The sequence below is a fragment of the Melospiza melodia genome, chromosome 1 (genome assembly GCF_035770615.1).
Source record: "Melospiza melodia melodia isolate bMelMel2 chromosome 1, bMelMel2.pri, whole genome shotgun sequence".
Taxonomy (NCBI): Eukaryota; Metazoa; Chordata; class Aves; order Passeriformes; family Passerellidae; genus Melospiza; species Melospiza melodia.
Genome location: NC_086194.1, coordinates 87,111,643 through 87,138,319, shown reverse-complemented (window position 1 = coordinate 87,138,319; position 26,677 = coordinate 87,111,643). Strand labels below are relative to the sequence as shown.

At 38.8% G+C, this 26,677-nt stretch overlaps 1 protein-coding gene across 1 annotated transcript in view; it reads right to left on the bottom strand.

Annotated features, from left to right (window-relative positions):
• LOC134420649 (uncharacterized) overlaps nt 1-26,677 on the bottom strand; it is a 178,323-nt gene that overhangs the window by 43,855 nt on the left and 107,791 nt on the right. Inside the window, exons 16-18 of the mRNA XM_063160871.1 lie at nt 10,290-10,514; nt 8,193-8,445; nt 4,603-4,766 (exon numbers count right to left, since the gene is read on the bottom strand). Coding sequence (XP_063016941.1) covers nt 4,603-4,766; nt 8,193-8,445; nt 10,290-10,514 — 642 coding nt within the window. The remainder of the gene's footprint in view (nt 1-4,602; nt 4,767-8,192; nt 8,446-10,289; nt 10,515-26,677) is intronic.

Sequence of the window (26,677 nt, the reverse complement as noted above, 5' to 3'; positions counted from 1 at the left end):
GTGGTAAGGAATTGACTAAGCACTACGCAGTAAAATTTTCTACCACAAGAAAGGCTTGCTGTGTGGCATTTCTTGATGTAGGTGAAACCAAGAAATATTGGGCGGCTTTTGGAAAAAGCTGGTGTCACATTTTTAGCCTAAATTGAACTTTAAAACATCAAAACACTGCTGCTTCGTCCAAATGGATCCTCTTCAATTAATCTCTTTCTCATTCTACTTTTATTCCAAAAACAGGGATTCAGAAAAGAGAAATCAGAAAGTCTGGAATCTGAGTTTTGGATATTGAACAGAGGTCTTTTCTTTTGCACCATTTTCCAAGATAATACTTTACTCCAATTCAGCTGTTTCTTGGTGTCAATTTCAATATTTTTGTCCTTCCCATAGACTGGCTGGGTAATCATGAGAAGTGCATGGATTGCTGTGGCACTGCAACCAACAAAATGCCTGGATTTCTGTGGAGCTGTTTAGATCCTTCATTTCTTAGCAGGTGGGAGATGAAGCACAGGCAGAAGGCCTTAGACCCTCTGAATTGTCACCCTTCCCACGTACAGCAGCACCAGTGACAGTTCTTGTGGCTGGTCCTTATCCTTGGGCCTTGTGTTGGCCTGTATGTGGTGAAGAACACGTGTGCCTGGCAGAGGCAGAAGATTGCTCAGCTAAACCAGAATGAAGATCACATTTACATCAGCTCTACATCACACCTCAGAGTGCTCACAGAAAGTGCAGAGCAGCACACTCAATAAGTTAGTTTTTCCCACAGCTGAGATTTAGCATGGAAGAGAAATAAAGAGATGCACCAACAGACGATTTTTCAACCTGATCTCGGGAGGATCTTTAGCTCTCTCTTCAAAGGGGAATGTGTACCTCAGGGTCAAGGACCATATCCAAGAGTTTCTGTGATGAAGTAGCTATTCTGATCCCAAAATCTGGCAGCCTGACTCAACATCAGATTAAGAATTTATATCTCAGGCTTTGCTGCAAAGGTTCTCTCTGTACTTTTTTCCCCACCTTTCTTTTTTGAAACATTCTTTTTTGAAGCTGCAGCCCTAAATTTGCTGTAGTTTCCAAGATGCCATTTTGGGATTCTCTCAAAAGGGGAGAGTAGATGGAAGATCATCTAATCAAGATGTAGGTAGTCTGGGAATATAAACAAACTGACTATCAAGAAATAATAGAAAATGCTCTAAATGTGTGAAATACAAATCAGTGCTAAAGCAGAGTAGGGCACTAAAGTAGTAACACACTACAGAAGAGATTATTTTTTTTATAAATAACTAATACCCTTTATGTAATAATTTACCAAACTCCACAGTATTTTTAAATTAAAAGTTTTTCTCTTAATCTCTGGATCAACATCAGATATTCTTTCAATGCAATAGATGTATTTTTGGAAGAACTGACTCATAGTTTAGAATTGTCTTGTGCTTGGTTGAAATACTAGCAGTTAAACTGGTGGACTTTCTGACCTTCTGCTTATGTTGAAGCAATATTACTCCATGGTGTTTGTGTTTGACATTCCAGGTCAGCAGTTTAAATTGTTTGCCACTTGTCTTGCTAAACAAGAGAAAGACCTTGCCATTTATTTAAGCTCACTTAATGCAACATTCTTATTTCAAATTAAGTAAAATTTAATGCAGTTAAATTACTGTCTATTTGCTGCCATAAACATTTTCTATATGAAGATTTTAAGCACATGGTTATAAACAATATAATTAACTTTGAATTAATTAAGAATCATGAAGCCTGTCTTTCAGCTTTGTTCCTTTTGTCCAAAAGTACTCAGCCTGCTCCTGTTACCTGCTTTAATTTCTTTTCTTTGGCATGAAAACTAATAAAACACTTCTTATACCTTAACATACCTTGTTATAAGCATGAGAGTAGTTATTTTTATTGCTAATACAATTGCTAATAGAAAGAACAAAACACAGCTTATGTTTTCTAGACATATGAGAACCAGTATAATAGTCTACAGGTTCATTTATTTACCTATCAGAAAAAACAGAAAACATTGAAATTATTTCCTACCAAGAGTCTGATTAAAAAATGGGCTTTTCTAAGAATTACATAAACCAAAAATTAAAGGGTAGTTTTAGTGGTTTAAAACAATTTATTCCATCTTAGCTTGAGCCTTTCTTATCCTTTTTTGGAAAACCACCATTGAAAATACAAAACCAGTTTTGCTATTAACACTGAAACATGTAGATTTCTGAAGCTTTTCCCTGAAAAATGTTTCAATACCAGGAAATTCAGATGCTTTCCACAGACACTTTTTTGTTCAGACGGGTCTGCATTTTCTCACAGTGCAGAAAACATTTCACCAACAAACTCCTGTCTGTTTCTAATATCTGGTAGAATTAAAAGGAAGAAATTGCAACCAATGCCTCTTCATGGTTCAAAAAAGTAATTAGAATATCTCTCCATGCTAGTTGTACTATAGACTCCCAAGACAAGCATGGGGAATCAGATTTATTGAGGTATTTTGGTTGATAAAGACACAAGTAGATGCTACTTAACCCCTGCCCATTATTTCATTAGCTTCCTGGCTGTTCACCAGTGCTGCCATGAAGTTTTCTAGCTGTGGCAGACACAGACATTTCCCCTGCTTGTTTTGGTGGTATTGTGGGTTCAGTGTTCTTATCCCTTCTCTTACACACTGTCAAAACCCTTCAGTTCAATGGCAAACTGCTGAGTAATCCAATAAACAGCACCACCTCCTCCATCCAACAGCCAAAGTCTCCCCTGTGTATTGGAGTCTTCAGGCACAGAAGGTATCCCTCAATATTTATATTGGTTTACCTTCCAAGAGAAAAATGTGGTGGATGCTTATTTAAAATATATGTTTTCTGTGCTGAGCAACATTCCACTTGAATGTATTTGAGACATGGCATATGAGAAATATTCACACAAAGGGATGCTACTGCCCTGGCACTATAGTTTTACCTATTCTCTTTTGAAAACAAATGCTGTTATGTCCACATTCAGGAAATAGTGTTATGAAATGCAGAGGTGTTGTCCTTAACAGTATTTTAAAAGGTTTTAATTCTATTTTTATTAGGCTGACAGTGTGCTCCTCAAGAGTCCTACCTAGGTCCAAGTTTCCCATGGTGTTGGCTGTAGATGTTCAAGGAAGGGACACTTGATACAATTGCTGAAGCTCATTATATAACTTTACACAGCACAGACTCCAGTATTCAAAATGTTTCCTTTTGTTATCAAGCAAAGAACTTCAAAGACCTTATGCACTGTAACAGATTTTGTTATCTTCCCTTTGCTTTTGTACTTTGCTATGAATCATTTTTAAAATGTGTTGTGCTCTGACAACTTTTTTCCCCCTAGTAACATTATTCCCCCACCCCTTTATTGGAAAACATTACAGGAAAATTGATCCAGAAGGAAAGATACCTTTGATGATCTTGCACCTGTTCCCCAGACAATGAAGATGTTGGTAATATTCTCATAAAAACCTGCCTTACAAATGTTTTAATTTAAATTAATTTTCCTGAGTAATAAACGACAGCAGCTAAAACTTACGAAGCTATTCAAAACTATTAAGTCAATGATTAAGAAGGCATTAACGTCTCAAAAACTAATTAACTAGACTGCCAGTACATTGGAGTTGTGTACAGCTCCCAGGAATGTAGGAGCTCGGAAATACTTTGCAGAAATTTAGATTGCCATTTATCTTTTTCTGCCTGCTGCAACAGAGTTTGTGGAAGGGGGACTGAGGGGTGATACAGTAAGGTGGAGGGTGCATGTGAGATTTTCTGTTCTTACACCTGCCTACATTTTGCCTTTGCACATGGCTTTTTATTGGTGCTTGCCAATGTTCATCACTGGGTGAATTGAAGGCCAGCACAAAATCCCTGCTGCATTATAAACAACCCGCTTATAAAAAAATATACACTTTTTCATGCAATATATTTGACAATCTATCTAAATAACTTTCAATGCCCCACAGCTGTCCCTATTGACTGCACAGCTAATGGTTCTACTAGAAAGCTGGCAAGAAAGATGGTTGGCCAAATGTCATGAGGAACTGAGCTTAGAAAATGAGCTTATGTCATGGAAACATTATTTAGATTAAATCTTGTCATGATGATTCAGTCACAAGTCAAAAATCCTGTATCATCAAAAGTCAGTAAGGCTCTGGAAGCCACTGCAGATTCAGAGATTTTGCAGTTCATATCATATGTAGCTTTCTGAAGTTGTTCCTATTTCTCACAAACCCCCTTCTTGTAAAGTAAAGACAACATCTTCCAAAGTACCTAGACGAAAGGTACAAACACTTTACAGCTTAAGCCCTTTCATAGACACAATTGCCTGAAGCCAAAGAAACAGAGGCTTCTAGAATCTATGAAAAATCATTATATCAATTGTGTTCCTGTTGAGGAAATAAGTGACTCCATCTCAGACTTGGTGTGCCCATAATCTCAGTGCATTAAAAGTTAAGCAGGAGTAAACCCCTCCTTGATTATCTACAGTTCTGGTCTCTTCTGGGTGTGTGACACTGATACATCTTTTCTGATGTCACCTTATTTTATCAAACCGGAGAAGAGGCATGAACCTAAGTTCCTAAGGGAATAATGAGATAAAGAGACATACCTTAAAAAATACAGGTACAACACTGTGGATGAGATCATGAACAGGATGATATAAAGCATCACTGTGATTAAGGCACCAGGAACTCCTGACTCCCCAGCTCTTAGAAACACCCAGGAGAGTTTTGCAGCATCAGCAATGGGTTTCTCTACGCTGTCCCCAAACCGCTGTCATGGAGAAAAAATCAACATAGGAAAATGTCACACCTGATTAGACTATAGAGACAAAAGAACATGAATCTCTGTACAATAAGGATTTAAATGTAATTTGTGGGGCACACAGTCTGAAGCTTACGAGTCTGCTGGATAGAATTTGAAATTAAACACTGAATGCAAAATAAATTATTTTCTAGCTTATTTTAGTCCAATTAAAATCTACCATATAGAGGTGGCTTATTGAGCAAAACTCACGTCACAGTGAAAATGCTTGAAGTGAAATCTCTCAGTGTACTTCAGGACAAGTGGCAGGGCAGAAGGCTGAAATTCTCCTTTATGCAATGACCAAGGAGGCATAATATTGAATTCATTATTTTCCAAAAACCTATTATTTTCCTTTTTTTATCTTTTTTCCCTCATATCTAGTTCTTAAGAACTAGCTACTGTATTGACATATTATTGCCCTCTGCTGGATCAGTTTAGAAGAATTCAACTACATATCATGGGTCTTCTACTGCTCAGAACTAAAATAAATTCCTCTCTCCACTTTTGCCTTTAAGTCACACGGCGACAGCCATATCCATATTAGATCATGTTGACACATTTTGCAAGGATGTGAAACTGCACCACCAGAGCATGCAGTGCCCATCATTCAGAGAGGATCTGTGACCTTTAGGCTTCAAGAACTCTGCACCTTTCTGAGCAACTTGGCTAGATTAACCCTTAGGAAGTGTCATAACTTTCTGCAAAGTTCTGGCTGCCTTGGCAATGATGTGCAGAGTAAAGGAATGGATATAGAAAGGGAAGGACAACTACAAGTCCAGTTATTGAAGAACTGTGACTCTCGAGTATATTTTGTTCTCTCTTCACCCTTTGCAGCGCTACTAGGTTTCTGTCATGGAAATTGAAGTTCCCAGGAGACCGGTAATGACATATAAAGACAAGTCACATATTTATTACAAAAATAATTAAATACTCTGGTTCTCTTCTATCTCCCTGTCCCATCTTCTCTTCTTGGGAAAAAAAAAATGTAAAAAAACCGCAGTTGGTTGCTGCCACTGCTTTCTTACTGAAGCTACTGTCTACCAAGGAAAGTCCTCTGCACAGCAGTCATGTCCTGACATTCCTCCAGAGAGGCAAAAGTCTGAATGGCAAATAAGAATAAATTTCTCTCTTATCCAAGAAATTCTCTCTGGCAAAGCAAAAGTGGTGTGGGAGAACTTTACTTCTCTATACTTTTCTTCTAACAAAAGTACTCTGTCAATCTGTATACATTCTACGGTCCTCAAAGACACGATCCAAGAAAGGTGTCTTCATTTTAAATAGCTTAAGCAACATTTGTCAACATCTCTCTCAGGTACTCATCACACCACCACATGTGGTGGTCATGTGAGCCTTTTGCAGTGACTCCTGTTTTTCACAATGACACACATCCACGTGGCCAAGGAGGTGTTATTGTTTACTGCATTTTGGAAGCCACAGACAGACAAAGTGAGTGAAGTCCCAGGAAAGCTCTGACAGAACGGGAACTTGAACTGCATGGGAATGTTTCTTATCCTTGAAACATCCTTCTACAAGCTGACATTAAATGAAATTTGAAATAACACATTTGACACAGCATTTTGGATGATGACTTGAACCCCCCCAAATATGCAACTGCTCTCTAGCCTTTCCTTAACAATAGAAAACGTTAGTTAGTAAACACAGAAACATTTGTCTCCAGGGCTGTCATCTTTCATAAGTATTAAGGCCATTTTGAATACTAAAATACATTCTAGCACTAAAATAACTCATATTACCACAATACAGTATTTTTAAAAGGCTTGATCTAAAATAGATTGGCAAGCAAATCTGAAATAGCAGCTGAAAGAATGCCAAGAGAAAAAATATTACAAATGCAATAATGAAAACACATGTAAGAGATATAGTTTCATTTTGGAAAGGATACATACAGTATATTGTGTAATATTTGAACAAATGAGTTTCTACCAAAGATAATCTTGGTGAGTAAGACTGCCAAATTTTCAATATGAAGTACAGAGAAGTGTGTGCATTTTTAACACTTTAGTGAAAAACTAAGTTATTTTACTTGTATCTCACGTTTCCCCTGACCAAGTGCAATTTGAAATTGATAAGTAATCCAGTGTGTGTAGAACTGAGCATAATTCCACTGAAGTCAATGGCAACGATTTTTTCAATGCAAGTGTGGGAAAGATAAGGAGACCTTGACCTCTCTTCCAGTTTTTATTAATACACCAGTATTAGAGAGGATAAAAAATCCATTTAAAAATTTCAGCGTTCCTAGCCTGGTTGTTGAGGAAATTAAACTTTTTCTTTTAGGGAAAAAAAAAATCTTAATTTGAATAATTACAATTAAAATTCAATACTGTGCAAATTTTACATCATGGAATTTAAAAATAAATAAATAAATGCAGGCTGCCCAAGTGAAAACTACAGAATGTTGCCAAATACTTAAAGTATTGCAACTACCTCACAAGTGAGTACAAATTAAATTTCTTGAAGAGCTGAATTTTAATTTTCAAAACCACTGCAATGGAAAATATTTTGTAAACAGTGAAAAATCACCTGCAGAGCACAGGTTAGACGATGAAGAACTAAGAGACCTGAGAAAACCTGATCCGCAAAACACCTGTAGATCAGTGCTTCATCTGGAGTGAATATCAGAAACATAGATGACTTTGAAAGACCAGCAAGAGCAGAAGAGGAGCAATACCACAACCCTGAAAAGCTCTCAGCATCCCGCAACCATTGAAAGGAGCCTGTGTCAGATACACAGTGAGGCCCAAATTTGAAATTTGTGGCCTGGGATACTGGGCTTTATCTTTGATGTGATAAAAGTCTGCAGCCACCCAACAACAGCTGGGCTACACAGCCCATACACAGGCACAGATAGAGTTGGGAACTGTGCTCTCCTGTTTTTATATATGATGAAACTCTCTCCTGAAAGATGTCAGTCTTTCAATCTCACAAGTCTTTTCAGGTGTGCCAGTAAATTATATTAACTACCTTGCATGTCAGAGAAGTGCACGATAACCTCCATGTTTTTCATTTTGTCTGTTTCAATGTTTAGAAAAATCTGAAGCGTTAATAATCAGGATTGCTCATTAAACCATGCCCATTAACATCCAAAATTGCAGTAATTCTTTTCAAAGCAGATGCAATCACTCCAGCAGTGGATTTACTTTCTTATCTCCAAATATGGCTTGTACAGTGCTCTTAATTTTATGCAGAAACACAGTGACTCCATTAGATGGGAATTTTGTTAATAAAAAGGTAATGTATAATATTATTATTTAATTTCTTTTTAACTTTCATATTTCTTTGCCAGGGGTGGATTTTCATATCTTTCAGTGATTCACTGAATAAAACAAACTTCTACGTCAAGTTCTCATGTCCAAGTTATTTTAAGTGACTCACCCCCAGGAATGAATCCACTACAAACACTGCCAAGGGGTCCAGCACTGTCCATAGTCCCATAGCTATGATAAACTTTGACAAGAAGGGAGGGAATGAGTCAAACAGCTGCTGACAGCCCCATCTGATCAGGACCATGAGAAGCAGCCCTGCGTTCAAGGTTAGGGGTCCCACCACAACCATGGCCAACTCTTCACTGGTGTGCAGCAAGGAGTTCTGGTAGCACAGTTCCACAGTGTGAGGGAAGAGCTGGAATCTGTAAACAAGCAAAAGGAGAGCGTTTGTCCGTGCTCCTGAGCAAGCCATTGAAAGGAGGTAGGATCAGGCGTGTTGCATTGTAAAGTTGCATTCTTATCTGGGTCACAACACTGACCAAAAACTCTATGAAGCTAGACAGAAAAAAAACAGCTTTGTCCTCCTCCTCCTGTCTCTGCATCCTTGGATCCCCTCTGACTCTCAGTTTTCATCCAGGCTTTAGGGATTTTTCAGGAAAGGTTATAGGAAGGTGTTACCTCCCTGACCCATCAATATGAGCACAGGCCCCAGGAGCTCACCCATGTCTGCACAGCAGCACCTTTGGGCACTGCACACAGCAGCAAATGTGCTGTAGAAGACATAGCTAAAAGTCAGCATGCCTAAAGTGATTGGAAATGTCCCTCTCACCACCATGAGATGGTGGGATTTGCAAGGCTTATACCATGAGCAAGTTTGCTGGCACTGTAAGAGACAGGAACAGCATGGCATTGTGAGCTACACACAGATGATGAAATCTGAGGCAAAAATTTCAGTCCTATTGAAATGGCTTAAATTCTGCCCCTAACTAAAGGTGAAGTGGTTTGATTCTCACTCTGCTCCCTACTTGTGAGTGCCACCACTACATTTGGTAGGACTAGGGAGTGCTCAGCTCAGTCTCATTGTTCAGGCACACAGTTACAGACTGGGATGCTGATCCAGGGCATTTTGGCTTGAGACCATTATCCTTTATCTAGCTGACTGCCTGGGACAGCTGTGACTAGTGGCTTTGAACATGACCACCACTCTCTCATGCATTGCTTCCTTCTGTTGAGCTCCCTTTGTTTTCACAGACTCTTGATGCTTGGCCTCCCAGAAGTTTTAGTGCCAGCTGGCTAAGTTGACAGGGGCTGTGCAAGGCCAGAAGTGAGAGATGGCTGGCTTTGCATTAAGATCTAGAAGACCACCTTAACAATACCCAGCACTGTCCAGAGTCTGCTCAGACACCTTGTTCAAATTTCAGCCAATAATCAATACCGCTACCACATCAGACATAGGTCAGAGAGTTACGTGTTACCGGCTCACACTGACTGATTCAGGTTTATGTGATGCTTTAAGGTGAATAAAAGAAAAAAAAAGGTTTTTATCAAAGAAATATTTCCTTTCCTAAGCATGATGGAACATTTTTGCTCTGTAAAACCCTTCTCTACCACACAGAAACATGAATAGAGTCAGGTATTTATCACCTAGTGGACTGGTACTCCATCTTTGGGTTTTTTCATGCCAGGTAATGACAAGCAATGACTTTACTGCAACACTCTAGAGAAGTCTAATTCCTGAGCTAAAGTCAATGTATTATACAGTTAAAATATGTCAACTCATTGCAGTACTCACAGTAAAACTGATATATCAAAGTTAAATTCTTACAAGTATTTTACTCATAGATCACTTTGGTAGCATGAAATATGATTTAAATGCTTCTTCGGTTTTGTGCACTCCTTAGGCATTTGGAAATACTTTATCTAAAGTGATAAATTAATCTTCTGCAAGATACATAACCTGCTGAGTATCTCAGATGGGAGACAGGTAGGCATGACACAAGATTCACAAATGGACACGTCATGTTCTGTGTGTAAAGTTTACATTACTAACACCTTCACCTGATAGGCACATTTGCATATCAGATCACTGGACTCTGGATGCAGTCCTTGTTCTCTCAGTTTCTGCAGGGGCTCCTATCAGAGCTTGAGTGTTGAGCTGTCAGCATGAGCCTCAGCCATCAGTTCTCCTCATAGTGCAAACAACCTGCTTTGAATCGAGCTATTTAGAGAAATATCCTTACCGAGAAAAGAGGGCAGCAGGACTTACTTTGCAACAGGAACTGAGATGGTCCAAAGGAAGAGCCACTGGCTCAGATAATGCAGGTAAAGTCTCAGGAACCAAAGCACAACCACCAGCAGTGCAAGCAGCCAGAAGTCCCTGGAGCGCCAGCGTGTGGCTCCCAGCTCTGAAAAGGCCGTGTACACCACGAAATGGAAACGCTCCACAGCCTGCCTGGACAGCTTCACATCAGCAGCAGCAGCAGAGCGGCAGCTGGAAATGCACGGAAACAAAACAAAGAGTCATTCCTGAAAGCACAGAAGAAGCAGCAGCTGCAGAGTCCTGCTGTACAGATAATGTAGCACAGGTTCTGATCACAACTTTGATTAAACAATGCATCTGACATTAAAAACAAAAAAAAAGGTTTTTTTTCATGGCAGTCTAGGTGAGATGTAGCTTCCTCCCAGAAATCGTGCCATCACTTTTAAAAGGACAATAAATCACATTTAAAACAAAGGTTTTAAAAGCCTTTTGGTTTCCTTTTTATTTTAATTTTTCTCACAAATTGTTCTCTGAGGAACACTTTATCTCTTGTTTTCCTTCTGAGAAAATGGTAAAAGGACTTGTCATATTTGTACTGAAAAGTATCAATTTTGCTGAAAACCTGTGAACAGCTTTTTGGCATTTGGTAAGAGCACTTCAGTCAAAATATTTCAGGACACAATGTGGGCTAAAACTCCTCTTTAGTTTCAAGTAAAAGAGAAAATAGAAAGAACCTTTCACTGTAAAGGATTCTACTACTGAGTGTGGTGTGATTTTCCCTTTAAGCTAATTACTGTAGTGCTTCAAAGGAGGTGGAGGGAGGAAATGAGATGCCAAGATGCAGCCTTGGCATTATGTTTCCCAGAAACTGGAGTCTCTCAGCTGATTCAAAGCTGAAAAGACAGTAGCTTCTTTGACTTTTTAAAACTTCTAACTGCTATGCTTATTTCCACTGATTTAAATGACTAAGCAACTGAGATGCACAACTCTAGGACTTAAAATGATGTCATCACGCTCAAACTGTTATTTATATTGATTAAGGCTTCTGAAAGTTCAGAAATATAAAGGTCTTTTTGTGGAAGAAAACATGCTGGCTTTTTTAACTGTAGCATGTGACTGAAGAAGCAGCAGCAGATGTACTTGCACTGAATTTCGTGCTCTTTTAAAGAACTTTCCCGTCTACACGTATTTCTTAAGTAGCTGTATACATCTCTTTCTCCAGCAGTCACAAAGAGAACTGTGAATAGCAATAGAGAAGAAACTCAGAAGGTTTCTACATTTAGTCTAGGTTTGAATGAGAGGGAAAAACAAACTCGTACAAATCTGCCAGCCATAAGGCTGGATTTTGAGACCAGCCTTGGCATCACGTTACTCCTGATCCTCAGTGTTAAGCAGGATGCATGTGGAGGAGATGGCAGGCTGTCAGCCAGCCCCTTTGCTCATGAGAAGGTTCAGGCTTTAGTTACATGGTTGGAGAAGGAGAGGACAAGAAGATTTCAGGGGCACAGAACCAAAAAGCAGGGTTTGGGTCACTAACGGCCTCAAGCACAAATAACTAAAACTTCTCACAGAAAGATCTGCTGGGCTGAGAAAGCTGATTCTTGCCATTACTGTAGGTTGATCTGTCAGGGGTTTTGAAGGTTTTTTCAAGTTATGCAGTCCATTTTGCTTATGTCCTAATCAGCCAGAAAGTCCCGCTTTAGAGAAGGGCCACATCATGGATGACCTTCCTCATGTTGTAATTATTTTCCCACAGCAGCCTACAGGAACATCACAACACTTTTCATTAACATTATGAATTCATAGTCTAGGCTTGTGTGAGAAAGAGACAAAGAAAAATGTAAAATAAGAAATATAATTGACTGTGGTATTATACTACAATAACCATGGAATTCTAAATGTTCTGAACTCTGCAGCTAGATTGCACTACACTTCCTTTCATATAAAGAAATTTTTGTCATCCTTAATAGCTTCCATCAAATTTACTCTTAAAGCATTCACTCTTTGAGAAAAGTTAATAGGGCAGGATTAACCACATTGTATTTTGGTTAGACGAAACAGTTTACTTGTAAAAAATAAAAAAGAAAAAAAGAAAAAATAATACTCTTAGCTCATAATACTCATCCTTCATCAAACAAGCAGAATTACATAGACGTTCCATCCAGCCTCACCCATGTTAGAAATCCACATCCTACAGGGATCACTGCCAATCGTCATCTCTGTGCCAAGAGCACAAGTAACCATGTATATTTAAAAAAGAAAATTGGATTTACCTCAACATCTCATTTTATATAAGAATCATCTACTATTAGGTCATGTAGTCTCAATTTACTAATTGAAACTACTTCTAAATAAGCAACACCAGAACAAAATATTCAATGGACAACCTGTAAAACATTTCAAGAACGTAAATCCTTCCTCCAACCCAACACACAAACAGAGAAAGAGAGCACACAGCTCAGAGCACTGAAAATATTCAATCCTTTTTCATTCATGGCAGTCCTGGAGCACCAGGAGTAGTGAAAACCCTTGGTGACCAAAACCATTGGTTGGGAAAGTGAGTAAAGCCCTTGCTCACTGCAGCAGGACCTCCCAGGGCAATCAGTACTTTCACAGGAGCTCCATGAACACACTTGCTCCAGCTCTGTCACTCGCTGTGTGGAAGGTGCTTCTGTACACAGTGTGAGCACACCATACAAAGTGTGCCTATGGAACTTCCCTAAAGTTTAGGTAGCAATCAAAATAATATGTGCTTCCATCACTCCATTGCTCCACACACTAGTCCCACTTTCAAGAGGTCAAAAGAGAACTGATGGCTTCCCCTGTGTCATCCCTGCTGAGATGCTGACTCTGTCAGCCACAGGAATCCAGCAGCTCAACAAATTTATAAATGAAAGTAGAGAAATTCAGAATGTGCTCACATATCAAACCCAAAAGTCTTCCACAGAATGACCCTGCCTAAATGAGCAGAGCAACATCTATGATGTCTTTCCTCAGTTACACCTTTCCTCTGAAAAAAGCAATAGCAGCCTAGAAACTCCACAGAAACCCAAGGTTTTTAGAAGTCGAAGAAATCAAGAAAAATATGTCCATTGGGTAGAATCAAACAACATTTGTTTTTGTTTTTGTAACAACAATTATCCTTTTTAAGACTTCACTATTTTCTTCAAATGCCTTGATCACAATTTCCTGCTTTTAAATGGAAATTAAGCACTTATTTGTCTGTCTTGTTGGAAGTCCAGATTCTGAATGCCATTTCTGCGCTCTAACCTTGGTTATACTTCCCAAGGTTATACCTTGACATGAGCACCATCAGCCAGTGGTAGAAACTGGTGGAAAATGTAGCCTAAAAAGCCACTCAGTGAAAGTCCCAGCCCATGACTGGAATATCCTCATTTACTTTAAAAGAAATTCAGTTGGCCCCAACTTACCTGTGAGTTTCAGGAAACTGTTCCTGAGAACTCATTAATCATGCTGTAAGGCTGTTTACTGGTTGCCACTTCAAAACACTAGGCTTAAATGACCTCTCTTATTGACTTTTTTGAAAAATGAAGAAAGGAAGAGGCAGAAACATGAAATGAAATGCACCAAACAAGTGGAAACAGTCCCTTTAAATATTTTTTGCTGGTGTTAGTAGTAAAAGCTTGGGGGTGGAGTGACAGTGCTGGCAGATACAGTTTTCAGAAGAGATTTATATAAAATTGCTGTAGGGCAGAGAGCATGAGTATTACCTTTCAAAAACAAAACAACCCCTCCACCCACAAAAAAAACTAAACCTTAACCCTTGGGTGAAAACTATATAAAGTTCCAAATGAGAAGCCACTTGAGCAATGGATTTATCCATGATTCCTTGGATTACTAGTAAGTAATTTGGCTGAATGTTTTTGTTCTAGGGCATTAGTTTTGCATTTTTCCTTGGGAAATGCTGCAATAACAAACAGCAGAGACCGAATTACCATAAAAGCAGGTCAATTATTTCTATGGAAATTGTTCAGAAGGAAAGAAACGATGCACAGATTCTCTTAAGCTGCACTTGATGATGATGACAGAAAAGTAATGGCTGATAGAAGGCAGTGTGTACTGTTGGGTGACAGCTTTGTTGCTGACAAACTACGCTGAACATTTGTATAATGCACTGCAAGGCTGGCACTTAGAGCTGATGGTCGGGTAGATCCTCAGCTGATGCAACCCTGCTTACTCCAGAGCTACACTGGTGCTCACCAGCTGAGGTATTCAGGATCTATCCTGAATGTATCTATTATTTACATTGCGTAAAATAAGGCAAAATAAATGTTTCTTTGTCACCCATACAGGCAGAGAAGATTTAAAGAGCCAATGCAGACACAAATTAGTTTATGCAAATTACCTTCAGGGAATCATACACAGTCCTTACAGCCCCAGAGTCAGTGCAACACGTTTACCCAGTTCGCAAATAAAAAATTCCCCTCCCCACCACCACCCTAAATGGCAGGGTCCCTAAACTTAGTCCTTTATGGCTTATCAACAGAAATGAAGATGCAAGAAATGCTGTCTAGTGTTACTACAATGAAATGTTACCACTTTCAGGGTAAAATCATACCTGTATCTGAAGGCACATCTAAAATTAGTACACTAATACATTTAACCCTTCAAATGGAAACCAGTTCAAAGCACCACTGATGAAGCATGAGGCAGAAGAGAATATACTTTGTTCCGCTGTGCACAACATAAACATATATATAAAACACATAATTTTATTATTGTTAGAAGGAATTTATTATTATTCCCTCTGCATAATATTCTTCCTTTTCAAGGCTTATATTGCATTACAAAGAAATGGTCTTCATCCCAGGCCGTATGGTGATGACACAAATGACTTTGCCCAATAAGCCAACAGCAGAGCTGCGAACCGAGCTCTGCTGAGTTACAGTCCATTATTCTATCCACTGGATTCCTAATAAAATATTACTTTTTTGTTTATTTGTATGCAAAGTGAATATAACCAGGGAGAGCATTTGCCAGGGATGGAGGCACTGTTTTGTCCTAGCTCTTTCCAGGACACACCTATGCTTCATATTCTGCAGTTTGCAAGCAACCAAGAAAGCAGGTATCACAAGCAGTTACAAGGGCTACCTAGGGGCTATCTGCTGAGAGAGAGGTGACAAAAGACCTTAGGGGACATTAGGTAGTTCCTCAACATACTAATGCTCATAGCAGAATTTGACCTACTGCTTACTGAAAAACCCAAAGTCATGTTATAGAAGGAATGCTGGAAATCATGGCACATTTATTTTTCAGGTGCAGCTGTTGTAGGAAAAAGAAACTGCCAGAAGCAAAATCCAAAATCCAAAAGCAAGGCTTTTAGGAATTAAACATTTGTGTGAAACAGGAAAAAAGAGTAATCCAATAACTGCAATAATTATTTTTCATTTATTGCAAAGAATATGACACAGGTACGTGACTGCACCTGTAAACACCCATGCTGCCACACCAAGCTGGGGAGGAGGAGGCTGATGGTGGCTGCTCTCCTCCCAGGGTCCAGGCTGTGCCAGCTCATGGGAGACAGCCAGCAAGCAGTAAATTCTGGATCAGCTACATCTTAGGTGTATTTGCATTACATGCATAGCCAAAAGCCAGAACAAACACAGCAGCTGAACTTTTCCCACAACACGCTCCTGGGGTTATGTGCTGGCACAGCTGTAGCCTTGGAGGAACCACTATGCTCTCCTACACTGGGTGGGGGCACACTCTGGGTCAGTGGGCCAAGAAATATTCATTAATGAGGATGGGAAGAAAGTGCTGACAGATTCATATTGCTCTGGATATAACTGTGCTAGCCTGAAGATGGTGGACAGTCAGTTTTCAATATAAAAGAGTTTATGACAACAGAAAATTGGCAAAGAGCAGCAGATTCATGTCCTCAGCAGTCCCTTTACCCAACAGTGTTAGGCTGGCAGAGGAGCCCATCTCCTGACCTTAGCTAACTAAGAATTTCCTAAGGGAATTAACTGAGACATTCACAAGAAGAGATTTCTTACCCAGCTGGGCAAGAAAGCATTGGACAAAAAAAGAATCACAAAATTTAAGCAGAGTGGCAATAGTGCTGGAGGACAGTGCGGCTCCTTGTAGAGAGCTGGCAAAGCTCTGCACATTTCAGCTTTGAGCAGCATCTGACAATGACAAAGCAAAAATTACAAAAAAACCAAATTATTATCATCATGGCTGCTGTTTAGGTAAGCAACTAAAACTTTGCCTATTTCATGCTTAACTGCATTTTCAAGAGCTTAGTGGCTTGGCAAAACAGTCTGGAAATCTTACAAGGACAGACTTTGTTAAAATATTCCAGTCTGGCTGCTTCCAGCTCTGGATGGGTACAAACATGAAGTGAAGAAATCGAGTGCAGCCTTCAGAACTTTTAAGCAGCTCTGGTTTTTATTTCATTCTAGAAAGGAACAAAAGGCAGCAGACAGCCTCTGTTATTCATCCTCATGACATGACTAGGCCAGTCAAGAAGCAAAAGAAGGCATGTAACTCCTCCCCTACTTTTTGCCCTCTGACTGCTTTAAGTAAATAAGATGACAATGAATGAATGAGAAAAAGGCACAAACCACACAGGCGAGGATGCAAGATGTCAGAGGAAGTATAACTCTCAAAAAAACCCAGCATTAACTATAGAGCTGTTCACCCAAAAAGTAATGCTGAATGCTCAATCTTGTGCATGAGCAATAAAACAGCATTTAGGACCTGAAGAAGAAGAAGTTTACAGGGTCACATTCAAGCTTATCTCAGTTAAAAAATAAATTAAAGACTACAGGAAGTGCAATGCTGGACTTAAAACGTTTATAGACATTCAGGACAATCAAGATTTAAAAATTCTTGTTTATGTCAATAGGAGCATTGTACCCCATTCAGAAGAAAATAAATACATATATGTTTGTAGGCAGTACTTGTGCCTAAGCTAGGAGAGTCCCCTGTACCTGATGTGTGGAACTGTTTTCTACCTTGACACAGAAAACCTCCCCAAGGACATTTGCTCTGTCTGGAGAAAAAATGCAATCTTCCTCTTGACCAAATACATATCTACTTCTGAGAGCCACTAAACACTCAAACACCATCTGTGAGCTGTGCATTCATCTGTAACACACCAATTTAGCTGGCAGGCCATTGGGAAACAAGACTCTGAAGTTGCCAAGTTAAAATGGCAATCCAGCCCCAGCTGAAACTCCACCAAGCAAACAGGTGAGATTACCAAAAAAACACTGTAGCAGAGAGAGATGAAACGCCAAAATAAGAAACAGCCTTGTGGAGTGGAATAATAGGTGGGGGGGGAGGAGGGAAAGGCACAGCTTTGATCTTTTCCATCCTGTGCTTAATTAGCAGCAGCATCACACTAGGAGCATGTACAGCTGGAGACAAACAGCCACCTTCCTTCAGTGAGAATCAACAGACTGGTGGCTGCTGTGGGCAGGGCAGGCAGAAGACACACAGCACACCACAACTGATTCTCTGTTTCTTTCTGAAGGTCTGGCCATACAGCAGTGAAACTTTATCTTACACAAACACAGACAAGCCACGAGCCAAAGCCCTTTGACTTCTGTCTGGTGTTCACAGCAAGAGGATGAAACGAAAACTGAATTCCTGCATGCATTGCTTCCCTTGCCACAATTAAATTGTATGTATGTAAGTGCTGGAGTTAGGATGTCAGTTGTCAAACCAAATGCACCATTCAGTTCTTGTGCAGATTTATAATTCTTATGCACTGTAGGAATAGATGGGCCTAAAGATAAAAGGAAAGAAAAAAACAGTTAACTTACAGTGTAAGCTTGTGCATAAAAATGCTTCTAAAACACCATTAGTGTTATTCCAGTCAGATCTCCTGAAGCTTCTGTACCGACCTGACAAAAATGACCTTTTTCATAGCAAATTTACAAGGAAGAACTAGGCAGGAAAAAAATGGCTGGAGTCTGTGGGAACAATGGAGCATGTATTTAGAGAAATCTTGACATTGGAAATTATTTTTTTACTCTATATCAATTAGAGCTTTTTGATTTTTAACATTTTGTGCAGCAACATGTCCACGAACAGAATTGTTTGACTGGCCCCCACGAAGAGAATGAAGTAGGACATGACCCAGGTAACACCAATTAGAATACATTTAAAAATAAATCCCTGTAGATTTAAACATGGCCAGACAAGGCAATTCATGAAACTACAACATAGTGTAATACATTAAAAAAAGAAATATCACAAACAGAAAATTGCTTGCAATGTTTAGAGAGCAATCTCAGGTTTGAGCAGATGACTGATGCTACTACACTGCATACTACAAAAATGTTTTTCCTTTAATAAAACATGAAGAAGTAAACCTGTGCTAGGCCAGCTTAATTAAATCTTTAAGAGCCTTAAAAAAGAAAGGACTTGTGTGCATGTGCAGAATAGTCTAGGACACTATTATATTTAAAACACCATTTACCAGTTATCTCAGAAAAAACACCATTAAACAGTTATCTCAGAAAACTGAGACACTGTACAGATATCTTAAATTCAATTACATTATGAAAAACACAGTTATAGGAAATGTAAAACTCAAATATTTTTAAAAGATCTTTGTAAACACCACTGAAATTATGGTGGAAATTATCCATACAATTTAGTGAAACAAAATGCATCACGTAATAACAGTATTAACTTTTTCTTTTCAGTTTAATGCTGTGTTATTATATTTGCTGCCTATTTTAGAAAGTAATTTGTGTTGATGGCTCTGGAGAAAAACCAAGCATTAAAGAACTAATTTAATTCCTTCTGAACTATGTTCAATTCAAAAATACTTCTTTCAGAATGTCCCAGTACTGCAGAATCTGACTAGAAATCCACCTTGAACTATGTGCACTTTGACTAACTCTCTGCCCAAGGCAAAATGATCCTGCATTCAGCAGGGTTTTATCCCGGTCTTCTAAAGGACTTACACAGAATGTACCTGATATAACTGGACCAGAATGTCAACCATGATAAGAAATTATGATCAAGACATGGAGGATACATAATGAGAACCTTATCCATTTTACAGTGGGCTGCTATTGGTGGGGGAGTACCTTTAGGGGGTTGTTTACAGAAATCAGGTCTTCCGCCTTTAAAAAAAAATAGAGAAAGAGAAATGAAAGAAAGAAAGAAAGATAGAAAGAAAAAGAAGGAAAACTGTATAATTCCTTGTGCAGAGCTCTCCTCCCCACTTGTTATACTGTATGACACAAGGGATACCAGCTGTGTTTAAGGTGTTCAGGTAGTGTTATAACAGGCTACCTGGCTGCCTTTGGAAAGAAATTTCACAAATTTTCCTTCAGTGTGAAGACATAGCTTAAAACAGAAACTAAAAAATTGCTACAGCTTGTTTCTCAAAAATCAATGTGTGATTGCTAGCTGCACTGGGAGTTTGAGGGATATCCCCTTATCAGAGGCAATCTCTAGATAACATACTTTCCTCTATAGCCCATAGCTGCATGTAAGACACGACAAGACAAATGCCAGCTTCCTTTTCTGTTGGTGTCATCTATTGATCCAGTGAAATGCTCTTCATCTGAAACTTCCTTCCCAAAGGGGACATTTGCTATGAGAAGCAAAGCTTTCTGACTGATGCTAAGAAATCCTAAAACTTTCTGCTAATTACTGCACAGGACCATAGTAAAACACATCTCTAAAAGGATTAAAAAAAAAACCCAAAACAACAAAAGCAACAAATCAAGCTCAAACGAGGCAGATGCCATCCTTTTCCAGTAAGAAATGTTGTTTCTCAATAACAAAAATGCAATATAATAGGCTCATTATTATTTTTCTGTGTGCTTTAGATAAAAATGTGCTCTGGGTCTATGTTTTCCTTTGGGTGCATTTCCTCTCACACATTCAGAACTCCTATCCCAGATGTGGGTGACTCCAGCTTGTGCCAGAACACAAAAGAGTGTCACCATGAGAAACAACAATATCAAAGAATAACAAGAAGCAGAGAGGTAAGTAAAGGATGCTGGGGTACTGAAAGGACACTATGCCTACAAAAAGACATTCCAGAAAAAAGCAGCTACATTTGTGCATCTATAGACAGAGGAGAGAGAGAGCATAATGTGCTGGCCTAAGACATCAGCTTATTTTAAGATAAAAAGCTTTATCTAACTAGAGAGCAGAGAACTAAGATATAGAAAAGACACATTCATTTAAGAATAAAATCTGACTTGTAAAAATTGATATCAACATCCATGTGAATCTTTGCAGTTTTGAAGAGGTTTTGATATGGCTCCTAGGTAACTGCAATTTCATCGGACTGAAAAAGAACCAAGAAAAGCATTTATAAAATAAAATAATCAAATATTTCATGGGCACTAGAATATTTTGAACTTGACACTCCCAAACAGATTTGCTTAAGAGTAAAGATGGGGCACACATTTAGAGATGTCACTAAGCTTGTTCCTTCCATTCAAATACAAAGAAGTATCACACCACTTATCAACCTCCCATGAACAATGTCTAAAAAGAAAATGTTTAAAAGACACTCAGTTCTCAGACTTCACTCATAAAATAAGGATTTTCAGGAACAAGGGAGCTGATTTTCTAGTAGGTTGGGACTGAGTGTTTCTCTCTGCGGAGGCAGCAACTGAGGTACTTCCCTTCTACCCCTCTTGGCCAGCAGGTCCAGAAATTACTGGGCAAGACTGACAGACAGCCTTACTGCATCTACTTTGCCTTGCTAAAATATCTGGCTAAGAAATAAACTCCAGTGTTCAGGAGGCATTAGACCAAAGCTTCCAAAACAGAAGAATAATGCATTTGGGCAGAACAAAAGGCTTGTTATTTTGCTGTCTCTGATAAACAACAGTTGGCAGGTATTGAACTTACCATGCAAATTAACTTCTCTGTTTGTTTGGTTTGGGCATTTTTTTCCCCCTGTGTATATTTGCCTGAAAGGATATTTGTAAATAATATTCTTTGTTGAAAGATTTATTGTTTTTTAAACTCATGGAAAATATTATTTTTAACTTTTTACGAAGATATGATTATGCTTTTTCTTGGAACCCTTAGATTTCTCGTCCAAGAACTCCAAATACCTGGAAGACATAGTGCAGTTTTTCAAAGAGCCAGGTTCATCCAGGCAATAAACACCAGAAACACTTAAATAACCTTCAGGAGTCACCACAGAGGTGATTCTGAATTAGGCTTTAGTTTCCTCTGCTGAAAGGCTGGATTACTGGGGAAAGAACTGGGGGACAGTCAGTTTGCCCATCATCTGTAATGCTTATTAATATTCTACAATAGAGACAATCACAATCACAACCCTAGAGGACAAAGTCCCTTTATCTTTGACCCACAAAGTTTCCCACTACCGGTCTGAATTCAGACAGGATTACAGTGGCTTGTAGTACACTGTACTACACTGTACTATGAATCCATGTGATTCATAAGTCATTCAAATAGAAGCACCTACAAAATATTCATATCTTTCTCAGATGGAAAAACCTACCCTTGTCAAAACTCAAGGTGACAAACAGTGCTATGGGTCTGACGCTCTTTCCCACTCCTACAGCTCTTGATAGGACATTTATAGAAGGATCCTTATTGCTCTGTGCTTCCTATTTAGAGCTTTTTATTTAATTGCAAAGCATTGCATAATAACCACATTAACAGTCCTAATTTTGTTCAGCAAAGTAGCCTGCTCACCTTCCTATGAATTCCCATAAATTTGGTAGCAATGTATGGATGCAAGAGCCTCAAGAAGCTGGGGGCAGTCAGGATGAGATTTCCAAAGATACCAAAAGAATGTAGCTGATGAAATGCAGTTAAAATGAGATTAGAAAAAGCTAAACTAGCTTAAAAACTAACTAGCTAAAAAACTGAACTAATGAGACAAGCTAAACTAAAGTTAGAACTATAAAGAGCACTGTGGTTACAGGATGCAGGCTACTCTCAAAGTCTCTTCTTCAGTTCAGACAATAATGCTCTCTCAGGTTCTCTGCATTTCAGAGCCTCTTTTCCATGCTTAGTATGTAGCTTTAATAACCTTTATTTCCTTAAGGATCAGCCTAAAACTTACATGATCCACAATGCAGAATACTTACATTTGTATTAAAATTTTAATTTTCAAATCCAGTATCATGATAGGGACATTTTAGTTGTGTGGCCTTAACATTTGTTTAAAACACTTCACTCTTTTATTATTTTGCTTCTGTTTTAACCTGAAGGAATATTGATTCAAGTAATATTTGATGTTATTCTTTCAGCTTAAAGACTTCAAATCATCACAGAAAAAGAGATACAGAAGGTTTTGGTAGTTTAGTTCTTATGTTGCATTCATTTTTTTGTCTGCTTGTTAAATAGTTTTTGCTTGCTGTGCTCAAGGTTTGAAGGTAAAATTTACAAAGACAATGCTTTTTGACAGTGAACCTTCTGCTACATTTTAGAAGCACTCAGCAAATTCCAGTAGCGGGTTTCTAGACACAAAAGACAAATACAACCACTCCATGATTTAGATTGGCTTTCTGTTTGTGGGTCATGAGACTCACTGCTGAGCATGTCAGAAGTTGGCTGTGGCATTTAATGAAGGTTGTCAGCAGCTTCATAGTTCCCATAGCAAAAGAAAGAGTGTGCTCTGACTTTTGTTTTGGGGCATGGGTTGTTGGGGTTTTTTCCCCCCTCTTTTTCCTTTTAGAGCTTTCATTGGAATCTGGGACTGGAGTTAGTGGATAAACTCAGTTACTGCTAAAGAATCAAATTAAAATATGGAACAAGCTGGTCCTTTGAAAAACACTGAATTGCATAGGTTTCCTTTTTTCAGAGGCATCATTTAACATTCAAAATAAATATTAAATTTCCCTTCAATTTGAAAGTTTAGAGTCACTCATGAAATTAGGAACAATAATCATACTCTATTATGCCCTGTCTCATGTGTGTCTCAAGAGGGCTGTGACTTGTCGTAGCATGAAGGAACCTAGAAAAATGATTACTTGCTGCTTCAAACAGAAGATGCATAGCTCAGATGCTCATTAATGAGGCAAAGGAAAATTAATTGACATGTCTAATAGTTCTTTTAATATAGCCTCTAAGCCTTGATGTGTCAATTGTCAAATTACCCCTGGCATACTTTCTTTGTCTCAGTGATCTTGTGCTGATTTTCTGGGAGAGAAAATTAACATTACTCTCCTTGGCCTCTCTCAGCATACTTTCTGGCCAAGGGTGTTAGGCCTCCAGAAAAATGATATGCATGCACCCCAGTTGCTTTAACCTCTCTCCAGATCAGGTCCAACCTCCCAGACTACTGGACTGCAGCTTTGTGATGGCTCTGTGTCAATGATGCATCCTTCCTGGGGCATACAGTGGTTAAAAAACCAACAAGCTTTAAAAAGCCTAAATGTATCAGCCTTTCTACATATCTTTGTGCACTGCTTTGACTTAGGTGAGAGTTCCTTTCAGCAAGGCAGGATCCTCTCTGCCTCTGCTTCCCCAGCAATGGTCTAGCCTCAGAAAGAGAAGCCTCTACCACACTACGACAGGCTTTCATGCTTGCTCCAACATAGGCAGTGAAAGAGCATTCCTTTTAGAGCTTCCATTCTTTTCACATTATTATCACCCAATCCAGGCTGGAAAAAAAGCTGTTTCCAATCATTTGCCTGTTAGTCAAGTCTCTGCCTGACAGCAAATCCTTTGATCAAGACTGTTATACTGTGTATATTAAGCTCATCTAAGTTTATGTAATGGAACATTGTAATTGTAGCTGCTATTTTGTCAGATGATGTTTCTCTCCTACATGAAGTTAGGAATAAAAGGAAACAAAGAGAAGGCACATGGGTCGTGTATTGCATCTGCTGTTTGTAGTCCTGGGCAAAAATCCATGGGATTCCCAAAATTAAACAGCATCTGAGAACTTCATATTGACAAATTCTCCGAGCCATAATTCCAGAAACTCAAGAAACCCTGATTTCAATGTGATTTGTTTGGGGCTGGTTTTTCAAACATAGATTAAGTGATGTGTTTCAGAAATTAGCCCTTTAGCATATCATAGCAATAAATTTCCTAATACAGAGCCCTACTGGAAAATGCTGCTCATTGCGCAGAATGAAAATTGCTGCAAAAGAGCTTAGCAGATCTTTATGATTTGTTTTAAAAAAAGAAATTATTAAAAATCATTAAGATATTTTTTATTCTGTAATAATTCTAAATAATCTTTGCCATTTTGCTTAGGGTATTCATATCCTTTGGCTTTTTTATAAGAAACAGATTTGCACGTGCTGCAGAGCATAAACACACTCAATCCAATAATTAGTTAAGGAAGTACTTCAGAAGTACTGTCCCACAGAGCAGCAAGTGTGCACTAAGTCTGAGAGTAACAGATTTCTTGCACATTTGAAGGCTATTAGTCCACACACAATAGATTTAACTTGTCTCAGGCACAGAGGAGTCCCTTCTCATGTGCTGTAGAGCAAGACCCTACAGCCGAATGGATGCATCTGGAATTGCCACATGGGCTGTCAGAGATCCAGACATCTTGAACAAATGTTGGAAGTTTTCAGCTTTCACCCAGGCCCAAAAGGAAGAATCTGGGAAAAGCCAGGTTCTATGATGCTGGGTGAGAAACTAACATAAAATTCAGTAGCATTTCTCTGAGTGTCCTTCTGTTATGTGATAATTTTTGAATAATCCAACCAATCAGCACTAAAAATTCAGGAAATACCATCACTATCATTGGCATGGACACTTGATTTTGACAGAAATTGAAACAAGAAAGCAGGTAAAACACAGGAGAATGGGCAGAAATGGCAGAGAGGGAGTTTGCAAGCACGAATAAAGGCATGTAGAAAGCACCCACGCTATGCAGAATGAGTGTGAAGGTCTGTAGCTATAAAATCTTTCCATGACATACATTGTAACAAGAATACAGTAAGGATGCTGAGGTACAGACAACAAGAATATTTTCCAAGACAAGACAAGGCAAGCAAGTAGCTAGATGGGGAAATATCCTTACTGCCCATTTGTTCTTCTTTCATGCCAAATCTAATTATTTTTTTTTTTTGTGATGTGGGAGTTACACAAGGTAATGGCCAATGCAGGCAAAGAAAACCTTATTTCATGCTGCATGAGACCTCACCTTAACTAACACATGAAGGTCTCTTAGAAGTTTTTAATTGCAGAATAGAGATGCGTGAGAAGATGAGAAGTAATTTCCCCTTCATTTGAAGGTTTTCAAAAGGCAACTCTGATCCAGAACTGGGATGAAAATGGTGAAAATAAAAAAGTTTTTGTATGGATATTTTTGTTAGTGAAAAGACCTGATTTGATAATTTAAACTGGCTTGAAAGTATTTTGACATTTTCAATAGAAAATTAACCCATCTAACACATTAAAATGTGGGGGGATAAAGTAATTTCAAACAAATGTTCTTTTTAAAATATCAAGATGGAATATTTCAAGAGTGTGCAAATTTTGTTTCAATTATCCTTTCCCACAATTTCATTTTTTGAAAGTCACAGTTTTCCAGTGCAAAGCACTTTGTCAAAAAAACCCTCTTAACCACAGCAGTAATACCACACATTCTTGATTCTGATGGGGTCACATGGTTCCTTCATTTCAGTGGGTAGGTTGAGACAAATATTGGCAAAATACTGTAAAATACTGGTGTGTCACCCATTCTGGCACTGTTCTGGCAAGTGTTGTGACAGATCATACAGGGCACTGAGATTGCGCTCCTAGTGAGAACTGCAAGTTGAAAATACATCTCCCATTGTGTGTGATCCAAAGGATCTGGGGACTGACCTTATGCTGAGAGACTGTGCTGTGCTCTGGCTTGGACAGAGCTGCCACAAGCTGTGTGGGAGGACAAGGGAATGCTTGGCAAATCCCTGGCAAAGACGGAGAAGAGGAGAGCTCTACACTGAACAAATTACCCCTGGTATGCCACTGAAAGGCAAACCCTACAAGTTTCCACCACACAAATAGAACAGCTAAAAGGTGATTGTGGATCTGTCTAATCAGTTAACGTTGAACTACTGAAAACTCTGGTCAGCTGCCTTCAGTGGGTTTTTGAAATATTTTTCCCACAAATCTTCCTTTCCTCCTTAGTTGCAAATAAGCTGGGACTCAATTGTATACAAGAATTTGGTACAGAGAGTTGAACAATAAACTGGTTAGATTCATTAGAAGCAAAGTGGAATGACAAAATGTTGGAAGCATAAGCGGCCAGCTTAACACCAGCTTGCTTACAAAAGCATCCACCAGCAGAATATTTAAATTCAGAATGCCAAAGGTAAGGAATGCTTCCTGTAAGCTACAGCTACTTGGGCTCTCTCAGAGTAAATATGAACAAATCAGACATACATTGCTTTTCACACTTCCTTTCTGTAAATAGCACATACTTCTTCCTGTAAATAGTGCAGCTAAACTTC